This window comes from Saccopteryx bilineata, chromosome 2, assembly GCF_036850765.1.
Source record: "Saccopteryx bilineata isolate mSacBil1 chromosome 2, mSacBil1_pri_phased_curated, whole genome shotgun sequence".
NCBI lineage: Eukaryota > Metazoa > Chordata > Mammalia > Chiroptera > Emballonuridae > Saccopteryx > Saccopteryx bilineata.
In genome coordinates this window covers 336095981-336114874 of record NC_089491.1, presented here as the reverse complement: position 1 = coordinate 336114874, position 18894 = coordinate 336095981, and the positions used below count along the sequence as shown (strand labels likewise).

Genomic DNA, 18894 nt, shown 5'->3' with positions numbered 1-18894 from the left:
TTCCACGTGTAGGAGCGTGGGGCTTGGAAACAGGCAGACCTGGACCGGAGCCCAGACTCTGCTTCCGACGAGCTGGGTGGTTTGGGTTCATCTCTCCGAACCTGGGTTTCTTTATCTGAAAAAAAAACAAAAACACAAAAACCAAAAAACCCCAATAATAATAATAATATCAGAACCTACTAAAACAGAGATGACCATAGTACATAGCTCCCGGAGTTGTGCAGAGGGTGGACTGGAATAGGGGTGCAAGGTGCTGGGCCGGAGTGAGCGCTCCCTGCTGCTGGCTCGTGGGAGCCCCGCTGCCCACTCCCCCCATGCCAGTGCGTGGTGCGGGGTACAGGATGCGTGGTGCGCGGTGCGTGGGCTGCCCTGTCTCTCCAGGCCCCTCAGGCATTTTTGGAGAGAGTTGTAATCTCCCAATAGGCATTTTTTTTTTTTTTTTTTTTGAGAGAGAGAAAATGGGAAGAGGGAATTAGAAAAGACAAAAAACGTTGAGTGCTGGGGGTGATGCCCAAGTGGTCCCCAGGAAGGGAGGCCAGTTCAGGGTCGCACTGGGAATGACGCGGACCGTGATGCACCCATGTTACCCCATCTTCCGAGGCCCCCCGGAAGCCCAGTTGCATCCTCACAGACTTTCCAGCCTGGCTCAGGCACTGAGCATCAAAGGAGCGGCACGGGACGGGGCGCCTGCTTCCTCGCAGGCGTGGTCTGCTCCAGAAGAGAGAGAGACAGGCTTCTCTTAAAATCGGAGAGGGGGGAAAATCCTTCTGAAAACAGAGACCCGCATAGACTTCTTCATGAGCTAGCACGGCTGTTGAAACGTCTCTGCCTGATCTCTCCCCCTTCGTTCCCTTTCCTTCCCATTCACCGGTGGCTTCCTAATATCAATCCAACACAATGAGTTGTAATCATGCTCTGTGCTCAAATTGCAGGATCCTTTATTCCAGCGGCCAAAGTATTGTGAGCACGGCTAGCTCAGGCTCACTTAAAGAGAACGTGAGGAAGGTGGAGGGGGGTCAGGGAAGCACGCACAGGAAGGTGGAAAGGGGAGGAGAGGGGGAAGACATTGCCATGGTTTTGCCCAGAGAAGAAATTTGGCTGCCTGGAGATACGACAGCCACCTTGAGGAGATTCCCACACACACACACAAGTGGGAGCAGCCCCAAGCCTGGTGAGGAGGGAAAGGAAGCAGGTGTTACCAACAGACAGGGCAGACAGGAAACTCCCATGAGGAAAGGGTCACTAAAAGACAGGAAGTTGTGGAATTTGGCAGTGGCTCTGGAGAAACCCAGGGCACATTGGGCCAACTGGTGGTGACCTTGTTCTTGGCGGGAGGGATAACCACAAGGGATGAGACAGGCACTGACAGGCTTGGGGACACATCACTTTAGAGCAGCGGCCCCTCTTACGTGTTGAGTGAATAATTAGATTGATACTGGAACCGGACTGGGGCCCTTGCTGCTGAGTGCCCATCAGCTTCACCTGGGACCCTGCGAGACGCGAGATGCCCACCCAAGAGCCTGCCACAATGCGGCCGTCCGAGCCCCATCCTAGACCTCCCGAGTCAGAATCTGCATTCTAACAAAACCCCTCAGTGCTTCCATTTACACTAAGGTTTGGGAAACGCTGACCTAGCAGAAAAAAAAATGCCAGGCATTTTGCTCCAAAACTAGCCAAGGGCCATAGGAGTGGAGTTAGGAAGAAAACATCTGGCTGGAGCCAGTGGCTGGGGAGCCCTGTCCCTCAATGGGGCCATCACTGCTTGTCTAAATGCCCTGAGTTCCCGTGGAGTTCTCACAAGGCCACCCTGAACCCTGGGCAAGTAGCCATGTCAGGAGAGCAGGCTCAGGTGACAACCTCTTCTCACGATCTCTTGGGGAGGGAAGCTCAGAACCAGTGTCATTGTAGCCTGGGGGAGGCCAGGCCATCCACCAGTGGCCTGGAGCCCCCCGACAGCAGGGAAGCCAAGGCAGCACATGGCAGCTGGCTGTGCTCGGCCACTGAGGGGGCAGCGAGGGTCCAGGAGGCTTTTACAGGACGGAGTGGCTGGGGGAGGGCGCTCAGAGGACCACATGGTTCAGAGGTCCTTCCACCATTGTTTTCAGATTAGGACATTCTGGGAATGAGAGTTCAGGTTTTATAGATTTAGGAGGCTTTTTTCTTCTTCTTAATGGAAAAAGCATGTTCCTATTTGAGCTCATAGCAGTCTGGTTGCTAATGAAAGGCAGGTGTCCAGGGGCCCGGGTTCTGATTGCCACCACATGGGGCAGGAGGGGCGGGGAGGAGGGGGAGGAGGGAGAGGAAGGCTATAGTCTGAGTCTGCAAACCAGACGTGCAGTTGGGGAACGGCTGGGGTCAGAGAAGGAGGGGCACAGAGGACGCAGGCAGCAGGGGCAGAGGGAGGGTACAGTGCCTAGCATGGCATGGTCGCTAGACAGCAATTGTGCCCCACAGCACACCCCCCGTGCCACCAAAATCCCATACAGTCTCATCCACACAGAGAACAGCAAGCGAAGAAAAGCCTTTGGAAACGATCCCGATGTTTTTAAAGGAATAGGTCCAGTTTGGTGCTTGAAGCAGAGACTGAACTTGTCCTACTCGTTCCAAGAAGAGAAGTTTTGGTCCTGAGCCAGGGTGGCCTCTTCCCCTAACACAAGGCTTCGGGTTCCGAGCCAGGAAAGGACCTCAGGTGGCCTGGACCTGAAATGTTTCAAGGGCACCTTTTTATTTTTAAAAAACACATGAAGCCTCTTATGGCCTCTGCAATTTGCAATCACCCCCAAATCCTCCAGATACTGAAGCTTGTGAAATCTTGTGAGTCGCCAGGTTCGCACTGAAGTGAGTGTGTGTGAGAGGGAGTGACAAGAAGGACAGACTGACACAGGTGGGGACAGGGGGTTTCAGAAGTGGGCGATGGTCTGAGTGTGCACCTGAGAAGGTGCATGGTGCGGGCATGCGTGCGTGGGCGTGTAAAGGGAGCACATGAGTGTGTGTGCATTAGCGGTCACTCCCCCCAGATTTCCCCTCACTGCCTCCTCCTACGTGGACCTTGTTCTCTTTGTATATATTAAAAAAAATCAGTTTTAATGACATTTGTTAAGGGTGTGGCTCTGATTCCTGCCATGGCACTGCAGTCACGGCGCCCTCCTCTCTTCCCCAGGTCCTGAGCTGTGTCAACCCAGACAACGCCAACAGCCCCGAGGTCCCAGTGAAGATCCTCAACTGTGACACCATCACGCAGGTCAAGGAGAAGATTCTGGACGCCATCTTCAAGAATGTGCCTTGCTCCCACCGGCCCAAGGCTGCAGATATGGACCTGGGTGAGTAGACAGCCCACCCAGGCACTGACCTGTGACTGGTCGGCAGCACCTCTTACTCAATGGCGGAGCCAGCGTGCAGCGAGCAGGCAGGCGTGGCCCCCAGGTGTCTGGGAGCGGAGTTTGCCTTCATGGCCACTTCCTGAGCAGCAAGCAGAGAGGGGCTACAGTCTGCTGGCCACCTGACCGCCCCTGGGGTCCTCTGAGTAGCCGAGGGGCAGGCATGAAGGGATCGTGTGGGCAATGAGGGGCACGCCGTCTGAGTCTGTGTGTGCTCCGAGGTCTTCCCACTGCCTTTGTTGTGCCCCAGGCTCTGCCCTGCCCCTCTGTTCTGTGCCTGTCGTTTCTGCTGACTACCTCAGGCGTGAGGGATCTGGGTCAGTGATGGAGAGTGGAGGAAAGAATAGAGAAAAATGAGTTCTGGCAGCCGACTGGGTAGTGGGGTGACATTGTATTTGAATGTACCGTGAATAGCCTGCATAGCCTATTAAACAAGGGCATGCCACTTAAGGCCAGCTGTACTTAGACCCAGTTTTGATTTGCTTGTGTGTTTAATAGGCTATCTTCCCAGGGGAAATCCTAGCAGGGAGCCCCAATTTCCGCAGAGACTGGGGCTGCGGAGAGGCAGGCTGGCATCGTGGGTCTGTGTCAAGCCACGTTCTAGATGTGTGACTTTGGTCAAGTTACTTTCTGTGCTTTGGTTTCCTTGCCTGTAAAGTGGTAGACGATGGTGCCTGCCTCACTGTAAGAACGAAACAGGGCGTGGGAAGCCTGCTCGTGCCGTGCTGGGCCCATCGTGCACACTCAGGCAGTGCTGGCTGCAGCCGGGACTGGGTATGAGAATAATGCTAGTAAAGAAAACAGTCATGAGTCTGTTTGTTGATCCTGGCCGTGGAAAGGCGTTTATGTGCGTCTGTGTTTCTGTCTGGGCGATTGCGGCAGCACAGGGGTAGGAGGACCTCCAGAGCCCCTACTCCATCCATCTGGCCTCTAAGCTGGCTTCAGCTAAGCCATCCAAGGCAGATGGGCATCTGTGCTCTCCTCTAACGCCCACAGCGGACCCTCCCCCTTTCCGACTGCCGTGTCCCACCCAGATTCTGACGCCTGAAGACAGGGGACCAGGACGTTCCGCTGACTCCCCTCAGTTCTCACTGTGGCACTCCACCCCGTCTCCTCCTGCTGGGCTCTTGGCAGGATGTGTTGGGCCCCGTGCCTGGAGCTCTGATGCCCCGGGGGGAGAGACTGGGGGCGAACATGTGCTTTCCTTCACTTCGGAGGCGTCTCTGTGTAGGCTGTTTCTAGAAGGAAGGCAGGAAATAAGGAAATGTGAGAGATGATGGTGGGGGGTGGGTGAATGTGTCCACCTGCGTGTCCCAAGGCCCTGGTCCCTAGAGTCGGGTTGGACATTTGCATCCAGATGTAGGCGGCTCTGTGGCCATGAAGATCCCACAGACTGAAGAGTGAAGGGGCCTGTTACAGAACCAAAGGGAGAGAAAACGGTCCTTGGGAAAGAGGACCCCCACCGTGTTCCCTGTCCCCAGAGAACCAGCCGGGTGGCTCCACACTGGGATTCCCTGGTACCGCCCATCATTCCTTTAGTTTGTGGGAGCCACGGCAGGGCGTGTCCTCATCTGCAGCGTGTGTGCGAGGGTAACCCTGGTGGGGGGGCCAGGAGGACCTTCCTGCTGGTGGGGGGGGTTGGAAAGGTGGTGCTAGACCCCAGGGGCTCCTGTGGGTGGTGTGGACAGAACCATGGGCCTCTGGTGCTTGGGAACGGGCTGACTTCCTATGGGCAAGGGCATAGGGGTCCACACCAGCCTCTGTCCGCAGCATTGAGACTCAGGTTTTGCCCTGGGATGCCTTTTCTCCCCTTTCAGAAAAGGGCGGGGGGGTGGGGGTGGAGAACACAGAAACCCTGTGGTGGCTTAAACTGGAAGCGGATTCAGTCCCCTTCTGCGCCGGCTTGGTTTCCTGGAGAGAAACCACTTCGTGGCTCATAGATGCTGCTCAGGACTGGGCCTCTCCACCTTCTTAGCTTTAGAAAATCGCTTGCTTGAAAGGCCTGGTGGTGCGGGCCCAGCAAAGCAGGTCATTAATGGAAAGATGTCAGGCCTCCCACAGCCGCAGTGGTAAACCATCTGGAGTGGAGGCGGCGGGTCCAGCTCTGCCGTGGCTGCTTCCTGCTGTCCACCCTAAATGGAGGTGGCCGGAGCCTGCGCAGCAACCTGGACCCCCACCCCCCACCCCAGGGTCGCACTGTGTCAAGCTGGAGGCTGCTCAGGCCCAGGAAGGGCCGCCTGCCTCCTGGAAGGGGCCGGATCTCCTGCGACACAGAGCTCACTGCGGTGCTCACAGTTCAGAGACCAAAGGGGCCACCTCTCCACCACAGGTGCAGCTGGGGAGGAGCCTGGGGCCACCCCGCGGGCGGGGCGGGGGGGGGCGGGAGAGACTCTACAACTGGGACAGATGAAAGGAGAGGCCGCGGACCTCAAGGCCCCATTCCTCTGGGGAAGGGATGTCATGGTCATGCTGAACTCCTGACAGAGGCCTCACATGATGGGTGCTTTTCTGAGGAATGTCCTTTTTTCCTATTAAATCCTGAATTTGGAGCTGCCCACCCCCCTCAGTTTGGCCTTCTTTCTACCAAAAGCAGATTGCACCACAAGGAACTCAGGGCCTCCTCAGAGACCCACATGCTTCGTCTGCACAGTCAGCCTCGGCCTCAGCACCCCCGTGCAGAGAGGTAGGCAAGACAAGTGTTTTCCAGGTAAAAGTGCTTTGAAAACCTAACGGCAATTTACAAATGTAAGGTATGAGTGTTATTAAAAATTCATCTGAAAACACTAGAGCACCTGGATATGATAGACATCTACAGGACATTTCATCCCAAAGTGACTGAGTATACATTTTTCTCCAGTGTACATGGATCATTCTCAAGAATTGACCATATGTTGGGCCACAAAAACAACATCAGCAAATTCAGAAAATCGAAGTTGTACCAAGCATATTTTCTGATCATAAAGCCTTGAAACTAGAATTCAACTGCAAAAAAGAGGAAAAAAAATCCCACAAAAATTCATCCGGACCCAAGGGCCTGAGAGCACACGCAGGAGGGTCGCACTCAGCCACAGGGGTTGAGCAGAGGTGGGACAGCCGGGCCTCCCCCACCTCCCGTAGCTGAGGGCACCGGGCACAGACTGCCTCCCCTCCTGGTGTCAGCCCCCGGCAAGGCCAGGACCCCTGTCCCAGGCCAGCTCAGAGAAAACCAAAGACATTTACCTACTCCTGGAACTGGGGCAGGCAAATCCCATCCCAACACCCCCAGCTCCACCTCCACCTTTCATCCTCGCTGTGGCTCCTGCCCCTCAGTCCTGACACTTTTATTCATCGATCCTTAGACTGAAGGTCTCGCCCTCCTCCCTCTCCACCCCTTCACCAGGCGTTTCCAGGCATTAACAAACCAAGATGGAGAATGGTATTAGGGTTCTCCAGAGAAATAGGTGTGTATAGGTGGGGTGTGCATATGCATATGTGTAGATAGATAGACAGACATACAGATAGAGTAGGATATGGGCAAGAGATCTTCTGGGGTCCCTTTTATAAGGGCACTAATCCCATTCCTGAGGGCTCCAGCCTCCTAACCTAATCACCTACCATGGTCCCATCTAATATCATCACATTGTGGGTTAGGGTTTCAGCATGTGAATCTGGGGGGGACACAAGCATCCAGTCTATGCCATGGAGGCTGGCAAGTCCAAAGTCTGCACTGTAGGCCAGCAGGCTGCAAAAGCCAGCGCTGCCGTCCAAGCCCAGAGGCCTTCTGCTGGCCGAAGTCCCTCTTGCTCAGGGGGAGGTCAGCCTCTTGTTCTCTTAGGGCCTTCAACTGATGGAATGAGGTCCACTCACATTATGGAGGACAAATCGCTTTACTCAAAAGTCCACCAGTTTCGATGTTCATCTCATCTAAAAACACCCTCACAGAAACATCCAGAATAATGTTGGCCCACACGGCCCAGCCAAAGTGACACATAAAATGAACTCTCATCGGAGCCCAAATGAAGGATGCAAGGCCGGCCTTTGTTTCAGTAGGCTGGAATCTGGGGAAGGACAGCTATCCCAGGGCAGGGGCGGGACCGTGCTGAGACAGCGCTCTCAAAGCCCGGGGCTGAGGGCACCCCACTCTGCTACAGGGGAGGCTCTTCTCACCAGGTTTATGTCCCTTTCCACCCACAAGTATTGGGTACCAGTACCCTTCCCTTTGCATTGTTAAACTCTTCAACCAGCGTGTCAGAGGCTGAGGCCTATGCCTGGCATGGGGTACCAACAGGACCAGGAGGAGGTCCTCATTTATTCACACAGTAGCAGAAGGCAAGAAACTCCTCTTTCTGAGCCATGAGGATCTTATTATCTATCCTCCCTAAACTCCCCAGAGGACATAATTGGCCCCCTTCTGTTCCACTGTGCAGAAGGAGACTGTGGCTCTGAGAGACACAGTGCCTGGGCCCTGGCCACACAACAGGGAGGCTGAGAGCGCACTCCTTTCCGCCCACGCTGTCTCCATTCTCCGAGGTTGGCCTTGACCTCCAGAGATTCCTCTGGTTTAATGCAAATGCTCTATCAATAGCCCCCAGAACTCCCGCCACCCCCTCTGTCTTGCCATTCACGTCCCACTGAAGGGATATATTTTTTCAAATAAGTAATTCCTGTGCGCAATAAAAAGATACACTATCTTCTGAGTGAAATATAAAGAGTTCACAGCAGCTGTCTCCTCAGTTTGCATTTTCCGCTGCACCTGATGGGAAGGACAGATAAAGATAATGGGATTTTTTTTCTTTCTTTTTTACTTCACCTCCCTCTCTCCCTGGAAGGTGGAACTGTAACAAATTGGATTGTGAGTGTGTCTGTCCTTTGTGCTTGGAGCCTGGAGCAGGGCACGGGGCTGCAGGGCAGAAGCCGTCCCAGAGGTCAGAGCTAGCAATTTTCTCCCATTGCCATGCATATGAATACCAGGGTCACCTTCCTGCCTCGCTCCACCACCACCTGCCTTTTTAACTCTTCTTTGACCCAAAGCCTCTGTGTTCCATGTTCAAGCATATCCATTAAGCTCTCGCTCATCTCTCTTACGTCAAGTGGGCTAGAACAACCTTCTTTTTCCTTTGGCTCCTGGACTTGCCCAAATAGCCACGTCTAGCCAGGGCAGGGCCCTTTACAGTTTGCAAAGACCTCAAGCCTAAAATGAAGACGACACAGTTCTGTTTAGGAATTTCTTCTCTTCAAGGACCACATTTCATAGTTCATTCATGTTGTGTTAGAACTTGCTCATACAGTCAAGTGTTTATTTTAACAAAATGTATTGAGATGATCCCCCCCCCTCCGCCCCCTGGGTCAGTGTTTCGGACCTTGTCACGGCTCCTCTCGGCTCTATGGTGCTGCGTTCTCCTGCGCTTTGGAGTGGCCAGGTGTTGAGAGTCTCGAGGCTCTCCGCCAGGTGCCTCCGGGACTTGCCTGCTAGCAGGTGTGCAGCAGCAGAGTCAGGTTTCCTCCAGTAGGTTTCTGCTCGGGACCCTGTCTTTGGAGGTAGAGCGTGCTCTGTGAGGAGCTGGTGTGTGCTCCTGGCGAGAACCTGCTCTCGGTGCCCCAGAGCTGAGCAAAGGTGGCCTGGGGTGGACTGCAGGCATCTGGCTGTGAGGTCCATCCCTCACGGGTTGTGAGAGGGACTTGGCCAATCCCAACCAGCCTGCGGGCACCTCCTTCCTCCCTTGCCCTCTTAGGTCAGCTGCCCCTGAAGCTTGCTATGATAGATCTGAGGACAGACGGAGGTGTAGAGACTGGACCGGGGCTGCAGGCAGTGGAGGTTGTTGTAAAGCCTTTTGGGACCCCGGCCTGTGTAAAATAAGGTTCATGTGTGAATGTGTGTGTGTGAGTGTGTGCCTGTGAGTACATGTGTGTGTACACCAAGCTCTTGCTGGCAAGCACATGCCACAAGGGTCAGAGATGGAGGTTGTGTACCTCGGAGAGGGGTTGCCTCTCAGGGTGGCACCTGCTGGTGTGTAGGGGACCCTCCAGGAGCTGGCCCAGTGATGTGCTCGGTTCCAGTGTCTCTGTGCAGGGTCAGCCTGCAGATGAACCCCCACTCTCCCTAGACACCTTCTCACAAACTCAAGGGTCCACCACGGAGCTCCCAGCTCCTCTCCCCCATGGACTCTCCGAACACCCTCGGGGCCAGTCCTGGACATCCCCCACAGCACCATCCCTGCGTTAGCCCAGGACATCCCCCCAGCACCATCCCTGCATTAGCCCAGGACATCCCCACAGCACCATCCCTGCGTTAGCCCAGGACATCCCCCCAGCACCATCCCTGCGTTAGCCCAGGACATCCCCCACAGCACCATCCCTGCGTTAGCCCAGGACATCCCCCACAGCACCATCCCTGCATTAGCCCAGGACATCCCCCCAGCACCATCCCTGCATTAGCCCAGGACATCCCCACAGCACCATCCCTGCATTAGCCCAGGACATCCCCACAGCACCATCCCTGCATTAGCCCAGGACATCCCCACAGCACCATCCCTGCGTTAGCCCAGGACATCCCCACAGCACCATCCCTGTGTTAGCCCAGGACATCCCCACAGCACCATCCCTGCATTAGCCCAGGCCCTCTGGGCAGCTGTCTTTGTGGGGCTCCCCCTTCCCTTCTCACTCACCCCCTCTCTGGGGTCCTCAGCTCAACCCAGACGCCTTGGTGTGACACGCCAAAGCATCCTTAACTCCCGGCCTGACTCGCGTGTGCCTCTCCAGCCTCTGCTTTCCACTGTCTCCCACAAAGGCGCACTCTGCGGGTCCCTAGAATGTCACCTAGAATGTCACCTAAATGGCACCTTTGGACCTGAACTCCTGTCCCCGTGCTAAGTGAGGCAAAGTTCTCTTGGCCCTTCAGCGTCCAGCCCAGGCAGCTGCCCCAGCCCTGGTCCTGTGGACCCTGCCCTCTCCCCCCGCCCCCCCTTACCCAGCTCTCATCACCTGAGCCCCCGGGTCATTGTCACCCGCACAGCACTCCTCACGGGCAGCCCCCCTCCCCAGGGCCAGGGCTTTTGCTTTATTTCCGTCCTTGTTTTGGTCTGTACAGTGTCTGCTGGCACAGTGGGCACTCAGGAAGCCGTGTTTGCGTGAGTGAATGAGAATGCAGCTCTAAAAACTGCATCTGGATCTCCAGTGTGACAGCTGCAAGAGACGCCTGCCATCAAATGGGACAGTGGTGGCCCTGTCCAGAGCAGGCACTGTGAGGAGCCCCTGTCTCAGGCGACCTTGCGGCTATCCCCAAGCATGGCGCCTCGCGTTGCTTGGTGTCGTGAGCGCATTTTCCAGTCTCTCACTGTGCCCAAGGCAGGCCACGCTGTCCGGGAGGCTGGGCGCTCACCCGGAGGACACTAGCTATTGGCCGAGCTGTCGCATTTTTCCTGGGCTGTTCTAACAGGGTCAACTCATACAAAGCAAGCTGTGGACACAAAAGAGGGCTATTTTTAGTGCTGCTGTTGTAGGCAAGACTGAAGGAGCCGATCCGGAGAAGTGCAAGCTTTGAACGAGAATTTCGAAGTAGGAGACCCGAGTTCTACTGATTTTCATTACTGCTGTTAAAACTACGCATGTGTGGATAAGCAACCACGCACTTCACACATGGCACGAGGCCAACGGGCCAGCCACGGAGATGGCCAACGGCACCAGGCTGCTGTCCTTGATCTGAGGGTGGTAGGCCCACCTCACTCCTCCACTGGCCCGACGTGTAGGTGGGGTCTTTCCTGCTGGGTAGAGATGAGATTCCGTGAGACCAGTCATGCACTTTGGGGGATGGGGCAGGGAGGAGCCAGTTGCTTTATCTTTGACCTTGGCCTTTCCTGGTCCTGCCTCGACTCACAGAGCTCCTAGCCAAAGTCTCTTTGATTTTCCTGAGACATCTCATAATGACTCTGAGTGACAATAATTTAAGAGAGCTCTTATTTCCGACCTGGATGTGCCTGGTTGTGTTTCTGAGAAGTTCCGGTCCCCTGTGTCCCAGGTTGTTGATGAGAGTCGCTCACTGTCACCGCTCCCTGGGCTCTCAGTCTGTCCGCCTGCCATGAAGCAGGAGCACGCAGGCTGAACCTCTTTCCCACCTGGAGAAGGGGCCTCGCCACACGCTCGCTTCCTCCTCCCCTGCGTTCCCCGTCCATCCACTTATTCATAATTCCTTTAACAGAAACTCATCCAGGACTTACCTGCTGCAGGTGCTGGGCCAGCCCTGCTGGTCGGCATCTAGCAGTGTCTCCTTCATGTTCCCTGGACAAGCCATTGTTCCTTAACTGCTCGGGGGTGCACATGGCCCTACCTTGCCCTGTGTTTTTCAGTTGGGGGAATCAAGACAGACTGACTTTCATTTGCTTACATAATTACCAGACATGACCTGCTGGGTACAGCCATGCAGGGTACAGCTGGACACTGCCCACCTCAGGACAGTTATGCAACAGGGAAGTCCTCCCTCAGGCTCTGGAACCTGCTGTCATTGTTCAATCAGTCCACCGGGCTGTGTGACTCGTTCAGATCCCACTGAGATATGACCCCATCGGCAAGGGGCGCAGTGCAGCTGTCAAACCAGAACACTGGCTCTGGGCTGGTACCTTCCCCGTCTAGTCCCGGCAAAGCCCACTGCCATGTTTGTGGGGGAGACGTCTCCCTTGGGCCCCACCAGGAGACTCAATGTCCAGAGCTCATGCCCTGCATGTCCTCCAGACCCCATGTGGGGACTGTGGAACGCTGCCTTCTGCACCCCTAGACTGTCTCTGTACTGCCCCCACCCCGTGCCGCCTCTGACTTAATGTTTGCGGCACTATTCAGCCCAGCAACCATGGGAGAGCCAAGAGGCTTTGTCCTTTAGGACCCACTGTGTGACTAGGATAAAGCATCACATGGCACAGTCCTCAGCCCAGGCTGGGGCTCCACCAGAGTCTGAATGAACCGCCTGTCAGCTGCTTGACCAGCCGGGAGATACTCCTCCTCTTTGTTCCAGCCACTCAAAAACACATGCGTACGTACAGCTGTACATTCACGTAGAGCTACATAAAACTTTAAAACCCACAACAAACAAAACCACACAACAAACAAAACACTAATGAGCAGATGCTTCCATGGGGTGTTTCCCCATTTGCTCGCATATGGCCTGGGCCAGTCTCAGGGTGTCATCAGCAGCACTAAGTGATGGGCAGATCCCCAAGGTCTCCCCGGGTCCACCGCTCCAGTGACCACGCACGGCATCCTCATGCTCTCCTTCTGGGACATTTGGACAATAAACTGAGTTCTAAACCAGGCAGCAGGCGAGCCCAGGAACTGGAGGCAGGGGCGTGGCTGTTAGCATCTCTGCTATTTGGAAGGGCAAGCCAGCTCCCTCTCCGGGCCTGTGTTTCCATCGGTGGCACCGGCCATACCAAGTGCTCAAGACAGGAAGGAACTGGTGCTTCCTGTGCCGCAGATGCGGCCGATCGTGAACCCACAGCTCCCCTACGGAGCTGGAATGGAGGGAATCTGAAATGTGTCTCTGTGAGCCACAGGAAAATCCACGGCAGGGTCAGGCAAGGACTGTGGGTAGCTCATCCCAGCCCCTGTGTGCACTCTGCCAATCCCAGTGCTCTGCACGCTCCCCAGTGTCGGCATCCGGGAGGCGCGGAGGGCATGGTGGCTGCCTGGAGACCAGATTCCTGGCTTCCTGGCCGGAACTTGTGACACAGTTGATTTTAGAAGGCTGTTTTCCATTCTGATGTGCGCATGTGAGCGTGTGTGCATGCACGGGGGTGTGTGTGCACATGCGCAAGAGCTGGAGTGTCTGGCGTGCACCCGGCCTCCATACGTGCACTTCTCAAGGCTGGAATGCGCACTTCTCCGTCCCCACGTGATTCACGCCACGTGTGCTGACGAGAAACAGTCTCCTGTTTGCCCATGTGGGATCCATCAGCCAGCCTGTGTGCTGGAGGTGTCTGGGCCCATGAGAAGAATGTGGGGGTGTAAGTCCATGCCTATAGTATCACCTAATTAGGTGTTGGCAGGATCCCCGCGATGCTGTGATCCACATCAGCTCTGTGGAGTAGAGCTGTCCTTGGCTTCAGAGCAGGTTCTGCTGATCTCTCCACGCAACTTTACCCAGTCTCCCTGCCAGGGGTGGCCCACCAGCTGGCTTTTGAGGGCAGGACACACCCCCTGGAATAGGAAGAGAGGGCACAGTGGCTAGACGTGCAGCCCAGCTCTCATTAGCCCCAAGACCTTGGCCATCAAGCCAATGAGCGTGTGGCACACAGTGGTGACTTGCATTTGCACAACACTTTCTTATGTGCTTCCACCTGCCTCATTCACACAGCCAGCGTTTACTAAGCGTCTACTTCCTGCAGATGTGGCCCCTCACAGAGGACAGGTGAGCAGGGGAGGACAGGGGACATTATTTCTGTTCCTGTCACATAGTGTGTTGGGATGAAAACCAGAACTGGAGCCAGGGCTCCCCTGCACTGGGAGGTTCTGCAGCCCCTCCCCCTCAGGAAGCCTCTGCCAGCACCTGTCTGTCCACAGATGCCCCTTGAGAAGGGCTGTGCATCTGCCCACACGGGGGTCCTCAGGATCCCCATGGGAGGGGCCCGAGGGCCTCTCTGAGCCGCCGCTGCTCTCTCCGCAGAGTGGCGACAAGGGAGTGGGGTGAGGATGATCCTGCAGGATGAAGACATCACCACCAAGATTGAGAATGACTGGAAGAGACTGAACACCCTGGCGCATTACCAGGTGAGGGGACTGGCAGGGAGGGGGGCTGACCAACGGGACAGCCAGTTCCCCCACAGTCTCCATCCTTGAATAACAGCCCCCCAAGGCTAGACACCAAGCCCTAACTCCACTCTTTCACCAGCACCTCACGTTCCCTTAGTGGCCCAGGGAAAACTGACATCCCCCACCACAGAGACCTTGACCTCCTCGGAGACAGGATGCGGAGAAGCGTGCTTCCCGCAGGGAGTGAGCGGCATCCACAAGAGAAACCGTCTCCTGTCTCCCCGTGCGGGGTGCATGGGAGACCTGAGTGTCGTCTATGTCTGGGCCCTCTCTGGGAAGGCCCTTTCCTGGCTGGTCCTGAAGTTTAAGGCCGAGGCTCTCAGGGGAGGCATCAGGAGAGAGGGTGTTAACGAGGCTCCCTTGCCAGTTTCTCCAACAACGAGCCACAGTGCAGAACACTAGTCAGCATCCAGATCAGCCTGGCATCATTCAGGGGCACACCAGCAGCCTCCCGGGGCCCCGCAGTCTCTGGTGAGGCACAGATACCCCTGAGGACCAAGTTAATTCTAGTTTGTCCTTGGTCCCTGAGGTGGCAGAGCTCCTGTGCCCAGGCCCTTATGAGATTTTTCCCCTGTAGGTGCCAGATGGTTCTGTGGTGGCTTTAGTGTCCAAGCAGGTGACAGCCTACAACGCAGTGAACAACTCCACCGTCTCTAGGACCTCAGCAAGTAAATATGGTGAGTGCATGGACTCATCCTGCGAGGAGGGGATGCCCTGAGCAGCTGTCGTCTCCAGGGAAGTACCACTAGAAGGTGGCTGCCCGCCCCCCCAGGGCAGGGGGTCAGGGGGTTGAGTCAGGCAGGCTGACCACAGGAGAGGAGAGCTGGGCTTGGGAGGGGGCCCCTGGTTCCAGGCAGGGACTCTGATGCAGGAGCAGAACCTCCGTCCCCGTAGAGCAGGAAGACACGCTAACCTTCCTGAGCATCTTGCAGGTGAGACACTTTCACTTCGTGATACTCATTACCATGCATCAAGTTCATAACAATCTGGTGAATGAAATAATTATTATTTCCTCCGATTATGCAGATTAGCAAATTACCACTCAGAAGCACAGGCTACACAGTGTGCAAAGGGCACGCACGCCATCATGACGCATTTAAGGGAAGGCACAGGCCCCCGGTCCCGGGCTTGATGGTGTGCAGGGAGGGCACTGGATGTGGGCTCAGACCCAGGTACCACCCCATTCTGCCACCATCTGTGTGCCTTGGGGCCAGCAGCCTGACCGCAATGAGACCTGGTTTTATTACCAGCAAAACCAGGTTTGAAAAAAAAAAAACTACCAAAATTACAGGATCGTCCTGGAAACTCAAAAGGAGAAAATACAGAACAGTGCCTGTACCACATCCAGTAGGACCTTCATCTTCTATCCTGCTCCACACTCATGTCACCAGATCGTGCATTTCAGAACATAGCAGGGGCAAGCCGGCCCAGGCTGGAGGGGAGGGTGGAGGCAAGCGGTTGACAAGACCGTCACTGGGCTGGCTTGCAGTCATTAAGGGAGACAGGCTACCTGCTCCCACGTGTGCACTTAATTGGCTACACAGAACACATCCTCAGACATGACTTGAGAACACTTACAAGCAAAAGTAGAGACGAGGACAAGCTTATAGTTTTACAGATTGAATCATTAAGGGCCGGCGCAATGCAAGTACAGGAGGGAGGGGAAGGAGAGTGGGTGAAGTGGCCACAGAGGTTCCCAGAGTTGCCTGGAAGGGCACCCCAGTTTCGGGGAATGGACTAAACTGAGGCGGGGGGGCAGCAGCAGAAAAGGGCAGGAAGGACGGGGACAGCAGTCAGCCTCGGCAGGAGCGGGGGAGTGGAGTGTGGTAGTGAGCAAGGCTGAGCGGCCTCCCGCACGCGGCCCATTGCATTGGCAGAAAACATGATCCGATACACGGGCAGTCCTGACAGCCTCCGCTCACGCACGCCCATGATCACCCCCGACCTGGAGAGCGGAGTCAAGATGTGGCACCTGGTGAAGAACCATGAGCACGGGGACCAAAAGGAGGGAGACCGGGGGAGCAAGATGGTGTCTGAGATCTACCTGACCCGGCTACTGGCCACTAAGGTACCGAACTGCAGATAGGGACTGGGCGTGTGTGGGTACGGGAAGGGACTTCACCACCCTCCAGAGATGCCCGAGCTGACAGAGACCCAGCTCGTGGGACAGTGTCCTTCTCTTATCCACGCATGACAGGCACTGCTAAGCAGTCTAGGTCTCCAATGCCTTCCCAGCCCAGAACCTCAGAACCCTTCCTAACCCAGTGCTCCGGGCAAACCCACCCATACATCAGTGTTGGTGTGCGGTCCGTAGTTTCACGTTTCCTTCCCTACGCCCTTTCTCCAGTATAGAGACACTAGCCACACCTCCTGCCAATCTCCTCAAAGAGGGACTCCTCTGGGCGTCACATATGATCTCCAGGGGTGGGAGTTGGGGCTCCACCAGTGACACTGCAGGCAGCATTTCTAATCCTGGTCCCGGGGACACGCTGTGCTGGCCGCCCGTCTTTCGCTCTGTGGCTGGCCTGGGCTCTGCTCTCTGCCGTGCCAAATGGGGAGCTCTCCGTTAGCCAGAGTGAATGATGCCCAAACAGACCCAACAGATTGCGTTTGTCTGCTCTGACCCAGTGAGTCGTTCATTAGCATTTGTGAAAAGTGCTAAAACAACACCGCCAAAGGGTGTTCAACCAAACCGTGCGGTTGGCAGGGGAAGGCTCGCTTAGGTCTAGTCATCAGTGGGTATCTATTTCCCATGTGCTGAGGAAATTTAAAGCTGTTAGAGGCATATGAAGGGGGCGGGGAGATCTAATCCATGCATTTACTGAGCTTCATCCAAGCTGGCCCTGGCTCTAGGCTGTCCTCCCCTCCCCATCTGCGAGGCAGATTGTAAAACCATCCTGAGAGCTCCCTCTGGGGTGGGGGGTGGGGGGCTGCGTGTGAGCTTGTGCTGCCTCCCCAGGGCACGCTGCAAAAGTTCGTGGACGACCTCTTTGAGACCATCTTCAGCACGGCGCACCGCGGCTCTGCTCTGCCCTTGGCCATCAAGTACATGTTTGACTTCCTGGACGAGCAGGCCGATAAGCATGGCATTCATGACCCGCATGTCCGCCACACCTGGAAAAGCAACTGGTGAGTGAAGGAAGAGCAGAAGTCATGTGGGGAGGCTAGCTGAGTCCCCGGTGGCCAGCCCCAGACCGCTGTGAAAAGGACAGGTCACGGTCCACCTTTGCCAGCAGGAACCAGGCACAGGCGCTCTCTCTGGGCCCCTCCCACCCCTGAGTCCCTCCCACCCCCTCCTACTGTTTCCATGCTCATTTCTGATTGGTCAGGTCATCCTTCTTTCCCAGCAATCAATCAATTACAAACATTTACTTTACCAACTAAAGGAGCAAAATGTAAACTTCACCAACTAAAGGAGCACAATGTAACTTGCCAAATGTCATGGCCAGGTCCCTCCTGTGTGCCCGATATAGACACTGAGGGTACAGAGACTTTCAGACACGGCCCCTGAGATGGCCCGGTGGGCGGAGATGCCGGTAGAGATGGGAGGGCAGCTATTTGGACAGAGGTCTGTGTGCACCTGGATTACAGGAGGGTGGCATCTAACAGTGACCCTGCAGCAGTGTTTGGAAGGGTATGTCTGTTCTAGTCAAGAAGTGGTGGTCTTCCCTTCCCACAGACTCCTTTTCCAAACTCCCTTAGGGGAAGAGACCCCCCCCCTCACTGCTTTGTCTCCCTCTGAGACAATGGAAGTCACCAAGTCCTGAGGGACACTGTAGGTGTCCCCACGATGGCCGCTCTCTCCCTTCACATGGTGCCTCCTCTCCCTGGGTTTGTGAGCACTTTGTGCTCCAGGTGGAGACAGCAAGGTTGGACATCAGTATGCAGCACTGCATGTGGAGCCTTGTGCAAAGCTGGGACTCAATCAATATTCATAAGATGCAGGGTCGAGGTGGTCTCTCCTGGAGAGTTCTACCGCAAGCTAACCAAGCGGGGTTCTGTTTAGTCCCATCCATTTCAGACTCACCTCCCTGTAGCTTTCAGTGATTCCTGTCCTAGGTTGTTCTTCCACAGAACATTCTTCCAAGGTAGCATGAGCTGGCCGCCCAGCCCTTGCAAACCATGAGGACTGGTGTGGCACTGGGGCAGCCAGGCACCCTGACATCCTGTCCGGAGCCCCAAACCAAAACAGAAGAAGCCAGACGTCAGGCCGTAGTGCGCAAACATTCTTTAAGGGCGTGTATGTGTGCCTTGCCTCCTCACCTCCTTACCTGAATAATAGTGCGGTCTCTACCGGGACTGAAACATCAGGCGGAAGCAGAGGTCGGGCCCACAGAACTGAAGAGTGGGGTTTACTGCCACGTTGGTTCTCGGTGAGAGACATTCCAGCACGGAGTTCTCCCAGCCTTTCCCAAATAAGACCAGGAATCTGGACTCGTTCAGTGCAGTAACACAGGGTGAAGGCTGCTCGCTCCTTTGAAAGTCTGGGCAGTCGAGTCTGGCATGGTGCTAGGGCACAGCCAGGGACACTGACAACCCGCCCAGAGCCTGACAGCAGGCCCGCCTGCCCGCCTGTCCACCTGCCTCTGGGTAAGGTCGTGTTGAGTAATCTGAAACAGAGCTGTTCCAAGGGGCACATGCCCACCTGCCAGATCTGCTCCTCTCTGCCAGCCAGTTTCCCTGCTTACCATCCCGTGTCAATGTCCGGCAGTCTTCAGAATACAAGAAATGCTCCATCCAGATA

General features: G+C 55.6%; 1 protein-coding gene across 1 annotated transcript in view; it reads left to right on the top strand.

The window, feature by feature from the left end:
- Positions 1–18894, top strand: part of PLXNA4 (plexin A4) — a 417067-nt gene that overhangs the window by 379405 nt on the left and 18768 nt on the right. The window contains exons 25-29 of the mRNA XM_066262319.1: positions 3161–3320; positions 14005–14108; positions 14728–14827; positions 16028–16218; positions 17110–17279. Coding sequence (XP_066118416.1) covers positions 3161–3320; positions 14005–14108; positions 14728–14827; positions 16028–16218; positions 17110–17279 — 725 coding nt within the window. The remainder of the gene's footprint in view (positions 1–3160; positions 3321–14004; positions 14109–14727; positions 14828–16027; positions 16219–17109; positions 17280–18894) is intronic.